This window comes from Dipodomys spectabilis, unplaced genomic scaffold, assembly GCF_019054845.1.
Source record: "Dipodomys spectabilis isolate Male_0828 unplaced genomic scaffold, ASM1905484v1 ptg000097l, whole genome shotgun sequence".
Classification (NCBI taxonomy): Eukaryota; Metazoa; Chordata; class Mammalia; order Rodentia; family Heteromyidae; genus Dipodomys; species Dipodomys spectabilis.
In genome coordinates this window covers 2,318,325-2,324,928 of record NW_024870774.1, presented here as the reverse complement: position 1 = coordinate 2,324,928, position 6,604 = coordinate 2,318,325, and the positions used below count along the sequence as shown (strand labels likewise).

The window sequence follows — 6,604 nt, the reverse complement described above, 5'->3', positions numbered from 1 at the left end:
GTCCTAGCTTCCCAGGTGTTTTAGGTAAGTTTTAATAATCCATAATATCACTTCCTCTGCAGGGTGACTGTTCTTGGCAAGAAAGGAGCCTAGTGTAGTGTAGGTCTTCATTCAAGCTAGAGAGGGGGAATGTGGGAGGGAGGAAAACAGCCCTCCAAAGTTAGCAAAGATTAGAGTTGCATATCCATGTCTCATCTTTATTGATTTTTTTGGGGGGGAGGACAGTCACCTGAGGCTTGGTGTTTGTTGGAGTTTCCCTGGGCTCAGGCCAAGGTCAGGCTCAGAAGAACCCAGGGATTACTAAAGATAAGCTCTGCTATGGGGCCTCCTTAGGCTGGCAAGGCTTCTCAGCTATTTGCCCTTTATGACTTTATCAATCCAGGGCATATACGAGGTGATGCGTGTGAAGACTGCAGGAGGCTCTGCTGTCCAACGTCCATAAGACACAATACCGTGGGCCACCCCAGAACACAGTAGGGGTCCTCCAGAATCTCCCTGTAGGTGAGAGGAAGAAGAAAATTGTGAACAGAGGCTGTTCTCTCCCAACTACTGTCCCAAGTCCTGGTTCAATCAGATCCTAGCTAGCTAGCCCCCAAATGGCCCAGAGTCTCATCAGGAATCCCCATCGTGCCAACAATTAGGGTTTACCATCTTCTGTCCTGGACCCATAGCTTTCGGCTGTGTTCCTTACAACCCTCTTAATTCTCTTCTGGAGGCTTGCTTGACACATTGGATAGGAGGGATTTGGGCATAGAAAAGTGGGACCTGGCTGGGCATTGGTGGCTCACGCCTCTAACTCTAGCTACTCGTGAGGCTGAAATCTGAGGGCTGTGGTTCAAAGCCAGCCCAGACAGGAAAGTCTGTGAGACTCTTATCTACAATTAGCCACCAGAAAACTGGAAGTGGCACTGTGGCTTAAGTGGTAGAGTCCTCACCTTGAGCTGAAGAGCTGAGGGACAGCGCCCAGGACAAGAGTTCAAGCCCCATGATTGACAAAGGAAAGGAAGGAAGGAAGGAAGGAAAAGGAAAAGGGCCAGAGTGCTAGTGCTAGGAGCTTATGAACACAGGTAGCAGTCACTGTCCTAGGCAGCTCTTGAGCTCTGCTCCCTCTCAAGTACGCTGAGTCCCTATGTGGGTAGGAAATGCAGATATGTAATCACCTTGTATGCGGATCGTCTGTTGTTGGGATTGCCCACACAGAGTTGGTACATGTTTTTATAATGCCCAAAGTGGTTGCACTCCCTTCTGTCCATGATTCTCAGTTTCACTTCTCTCAGGGTATCTGACAATGGCTCTGTTATTCCTGTTCTTCCCCAGCCGGCTGCCCGGCACAATCTCCCCGGTGGGATAAAGGCAGATAGAGTTGGCAGAGGAACTACATCCACAGCATGGGTCAGCGTGGCTCTCCTTTTTAGCTGTGAGGGGCAGAAAAAAAAGACAGATTGCTGTCTTAGGAAGGTGGATGATGGGATGTGATAGAGGCACAATGGGACCAGACCAAGACTTTCTCTCCAAGGAAATGGGTTGGATGAGAAAGGCACAGGCCAGGAGAAGGGTCCATAAAGAGGGACTTAGGAGGGTCGAGAGAGATCATAGTTACCTTTAGTAACATGAGGTCATGGAGATGGGTAAGTAAGTTGTACTTTGGGTGAACAATTTGTTCTGAGACTTCCAGCTTCTGCTGTGTGGATTCCTGTTTTGTCACATCATGAGCTCCCAGAATGACAGTAATTTTCCTGTTCAAAAGAGAGAAAGAAAAATAGCCTGCCTCCTGCAAAGGGCCTGTTCTGGGCAGGGACGCCAAGACTTCCTTTTTCTCAGTGCACAGCCATTTGAGGGACTCAGAATTTACTCAGGACAGTGTCTCATGGATTGCAGTCTTTTCAAGAAAGAGAAAGGCCTTGAAAAATGTAGGCCTTTGAGAGCTCTAGTAACACCAAAGCAAGATGGGCAGTGTTGCCTTGACCTGGCCTGGCCTGTGTAAAGCCCTGGTGTCTGCAGAGGGAGATGACACATGAAATGGCCCAAATGAATGGCTGCTTGTACCATTGGTCTTCCTGATGTGTATCACTGAGCCAAACAGGCCACTTCAGTGTTGTCTCTAACTAATTCTTCCTTACATAGCGAGAGAACAAGTCAAAGCTTCTTACCTTCCTTTACAATGAGCAGCTGTCATCACAAATTGTCGGCTTACGAGAAACCCACCACAGCTGAAAGTATCACCTGTGTCGGTGGTGATTTCCAGAAAGGCCATATAGGGGCGAGAGTGTGGCTTGGACTCAGCACCACCGATAATCTCCTCTAGAACAGAGAACCCCAGATCCCCAACCACAGGCTTACCAAGTCTTGCAGAAGAGCACTGGCAGAGGAAGATGGGGTAAAGCTGAGGGACTGTAGCTGAGTCTCACCCTACTTCTTATCTAGCTCAATCCTTCCACGCTTGCTTTTTATTTTTATTTTTTGTTGTTTTGATCCTTTGCTACCTCAGTTCAACTTGTGATTCATCATTGTATTTTTCAGAGCCCAATGGCCACTCTTGTTTTTGAGTTGTCATGTTATTTAAATATTTATTCCTGTCCCCATCATGACCTCCTCAATTACGGAGTCTGGGAAAGAATAGAATCATGGGTATTGTAAGGAACTTATGTGAAAGGGGATCACTTTTCTGATTCTGTTTTTGTAATACTCCTTTTCCATGTGAAACTCCTATCAACTGCAGGAGAGGGTATGAACTGTGGAGGTAGACTTCCCCACCCACTTGCAAAGGTCATGTAGCCTTATTTTAGGTTCCTTTCCTAATCTAAGATGGGATGGGAGCTTGGAGACTTGAAGGACAGAGAAATACAGGCAAGACTTACCAGCTCCAGCTTCAGGAGTCAAGAGAATGACCATCAGAAGAAGCAAGATCTGTGTTTTCCCAGTGATGCCCATGGTCAGCTCTTATGCCATTCTAACTCTCACCTCGTCCTTTATAGTTCCTGAAGAAGCGAGGGAGGGCTGAAAACCATAGAACTGGCTTCATCAGGTTTTGTTTTGGCTGAGTTGTCTTCCTTATCAGAAATTCTCATGACTACTCTCATCTCCGCTGGTGTTGAATTTGTGGGCAGATCCCAAGAGTTCTGGCTCTTAGAATCAGGCTTGCAACTTTCTTATCCAAAGCAGCTCTTCAGAGGCAGAGCAATTGCATAGAAAGGACTTGAGAACAGGGACCAACAGGTTTTTTTTTTTCCCTGTAATTATTTTCAGCATGGAAGGCAATATTTGTTTTTTTGTGACAACACTCTCTTCTGCCATAGGTGCACAAAGGCATAGACACAGGTGAGCATATGTGAACAAATATGGGAACATTATATGAACAAATCTTTATTTTCAAAACTGGGTGGTGGGTTGATTCAGCCTGCAGGCCATAGTTTGTGTGGCCAGAAGTTGAAGATTAGTCCATCATTGTATCCAAATGATTAGTAGAATAATAGAACGTGGTATGGAGAGAAGGAAGAAAGAGGGAGGTTTTTATCAAATACCTACAATATGTCCCTGATAACACTTTATATGTGTGTTCTCATTTAATCATTGTAGCAATAATTGGGTATTCCTGCAAATAGTTCTGGAGCATGAGATGGAAGCTCAGAATGTCACATACCAGCAAGACCCCAGAATTCTGTTGAATCTGTAATTCATAGGCTTTCCATTGTACTCATTTTAATGATAAGGGAAGTGGATGCTGAGGAGTTAGTTCAATGAATGGAGAAAGACAAATCCCTATATAAAAGACAGTATTTGTTTTGGGTGTCAGTGACTCACTTATCCTCACTACTCATGAAGTTGAGATCTGGAGAAGGGCAGTTCAAAACCAACTTGGGCAGAAAAGTCAGAGAGACTCCATTTCAATTAACCAGCAAAAAGCCAGGTTGAAGGCCTGGTTCAGGCAATAGAGCCCACCTGTGAGCATGAAAGTTGAATGAAAACTTAATGCTCTGAGTTCAAGCCCTAGTACTAACATAGTCACACAAAAGATAGTGTTTGTGTATAGGGGATCAGAACTTTTCTACTTATACATTGAGAATTATACTTGGTTTGATAGTAAGATACTATCTGTGACTGTCATTTTTTGAGGTGTGTTTAATGTGTCCCTAAGAAAGAAAAAAGAGTTCTCAATTATGAAGTTACAAATCATCAATTCTAAGACTCATTTCTATTGTAAAGTGGCTAAAATATGAAATATTGAGAATCTTCTAGTCAAAGACTGACGGTACATTTTAGGTATGTGTCTGATCTTATTTAACCTCATATAAATACTGAAAGTATTGTTCTCAATTTACAGATGAAGAAGCTGAGGTTTGTAGCATTCAAAATACTTGAAAAAATCTCATTTTTTTTTTTTTTTCTTTTTTGGGTCTGGTCGTGGGGCCTGAACTCTGGGCCTGGGCACTGTCCCTCAGCTCTTCAGCTCAAGGCTAGCACTCTACCACTTGAGCCACAGCACCACTTCCGGCTTTTTTCTTTTTGCTTATGTGGTGCTGAGGAATCGAACCCAGGGCCTCATGCATTGCAAGGCAAGCACTCTACCACTGAGCCACCTTCCCAGCCCGAAAATCTTATATTTTTAAAATAGCCGAAGTAGGTATCAAATCCATTTGTTTTTTTCTTTTTCTATCTCCTCCTGGGGCTTGAACTCTAGGCCTGAATGCTGTCCCTGGGCTTATTTTTGCTCAAGACTAGTGCTCAACTACTTGAACCGCACTGCCACCTCTGGCTTTTTCTGTGATTAATTGGAAATAAGAGTCTCATGGACTTTCCTTTCTGGCTTCAAACTGGGATCTGAGGATCTCAGCCTCCTGAGCAACTAGGATTACAGACATGAGCCACCTGCTCATTTCCTTTTTTTTTTTTTTTTTTTTTGCCGGTGTGTCAGTATTGGGGCTTGAACTCAGAGCCTAGACTCTTTCTCACTTTTTTTGGTGCTCTGTCATTTGAGACATGTCTCCAGTTCTTCAAATTCTTTTTTGTTTTACTCTAGTCCCATAGTGTTTCCCTCACATTGTTCTGCTTTACTTGATTGCAGGCAAGGATGCTTTTTCTGCTCCAAGATAAAGACAGGCTGTCTGTTAACATCTCAGGCAGTTTATTTATTTAGTGTGTGGCTTGAACTCAGGGCCTAGGTCTGGCTTTGAACTGGGATTCTCAGATTTCACAAAAGTGTGAGCTACTGGTGCCAGACCTACATCTTAATTTTTGTTGTTGTTGTTGTTGTTAAGCAGAAACATTCTAGGCTTGGTAAAGTCTTGAATATCATAAAGCCCTGCAACTAGTTCTAGGCTTGAGACAGGATAGGACTTGAGAAAAGTACTGGTAGCATAGCTAACATTTTATATTGTGTGTCTTTCTTCTACTTTTCCCCAGAGATACCTGTGGCCATCTGTCAGTGGCTATAAATTACACACTAAAATTAAAAAAATCTTTTTGTTGGGATTGCTGTGTACTGGGTATGGACTGAGTAAGTGCTGAAGGCTTAAGTGCTTCTGTGAATCCCGAGTAAGAGGAGGCATAGAGAAATGAGCAACACAGCTTTGGCCCATCTTATTCTGGGCATGGTGGGGACCCAAGTAAATCTTTAATTATTTCCTCCATTTCAGATTATAGAGAGAATATACATATTTAGCCATTGGCATAAACCTAACAGTGACTCACAGAGTGAAGGCTCTTATGATAGAAAATGGCAAGTAAGAGTTAGCAGAACTACCAAAATATTATATTCACAAAGAGATTCTGATACCAGGGTAATTAACAGATTATTGAATGCTTTGGGAGTGATGAGTCACACCACATCTCCATACAGCTCATGCATTGGTTCTGTGCAGAAAATGCTGAACTGCAATGGATTATTGTAAATTTAATCAGGTGTAATATATTGCTTTGCTGAATTTTCTGATTATTTGAAGTAGCTTTTTTGTTTGTTTGCTTTCTGTAGATTCCTTAGGATTCTTCATAGATTATTATGGAATGTGTGCTTAAAGACAGTTATTTATTCCTTTCTTATTTATATAGGTTAATTTCTTCTTGCTTTATGAGAAAGCATTAGGCCTGCATTATAATACTGAGTAGGAACAGAGAGTTGAGTGTCTTACTTCCATCCTGAACTGGAGGAGGGGAGAACATTTAGTCTTTTATCATTGAGTATGATGTTAGACAGAAAATTTGGAGATTCTTCAGGTTGAAAATGTGTTCTTTTATTCCTTGATGTTGAGGTTTCTTTTTTAAATGTTGGATTTTGCTAATATCCTTTTTGCATTGATTGAAATAATCCTATTTTCTTTTTTCTTTTTCTTTTTTGTCATATGTGGGGCTTGAACTTTGGGCTGGGGTGCCGTCCCTCAGCTCTTCAGCTCAAGGCTAGCACTCTACCACTTGAGCCACAGTGCCACTTCCAGTGTTCTGGTGGCTTATTGGAGATAAGAGTTTCACTGATTTTAGTGCCTGGGCTGGCTTTGGACCTCAATCCTTAGATCTCAGCCTCCCGAGTAGCTAGGATTACAGGCGTGAGACACTGGTGCCCAGCTTACATTTTCTTAAAATGGCAGATTACATTCATGGCATTTTTAGTGTT

The 6,604-nt window shown here is 42.8% G+C and overlaps 1 protein-coding gene across 2 annotated transcripts; it reads right to left on the bottom strand.

Moving 5' to 3' along the window:
* Positions 1 to 269: 269 nt before the first annotated feature.
* Positions 270 to 2,939, bottom strand: LOC122113368 (mast cell protease 4-like). Of its 2 annotated transcripts, XM_042686331.1 has the most exons (5): positions 2,859 to 2,939; positions 2,151 to 2,301; positions 1,601 to 1,736; positions 1,161 to 1,415; positions 270 to 495 (listed from the first exon to the last, which is right to left on the bottom strand). In XM_042686331.1, the coding sequence occupies exons 1-5, from the start codon at positions 2,929 to 2,931 to the stop codon at positions 352 to 354; spliced, it is 759 nt and encodes a 252-aa protein (XP_042542265.1). In that variant the 5' UTR covers positions 2,932 to 2,939; the 3' UTR covers positions 270 to 351. The 2 variants fall into 2 exon arrangements, with proteins under 2 accessions (XP_042542265.1, XP_042542267.1); XM_042686333.1 differs by lacking the exon at positions 2,151 to 2,301 and having other exon boundaries at positions 2,859 to 2,918.
* Positions 2,940 to 6,604: the final 3,665 nt, after the last annotated feature.

Bases quoted from the DNA above. Each gene is read 5' to 3' on its own strand.
- LOC122113368 (XM_042686331.1), bottom strand. From the start codon at position 2,931: ATGGGCATCACTGGGAAAACACAGATCTTGCTTCTTCTGATGGTCATT. The intron at 2,302-2,858 runs GTAAGTCTTGCC...TCTCTGTTCTAG, and splicing joins GACTCCTGAAGCTGGAGCTG to AGGAGATTATCGGTGGTGCT. The intron at 496-1,160 runs GTGATTACATAT...TCTCACCTACAG, and splicing joins ACAGACGATCCGCATACAAG to GGAGATTCTGGAGGACCCCT.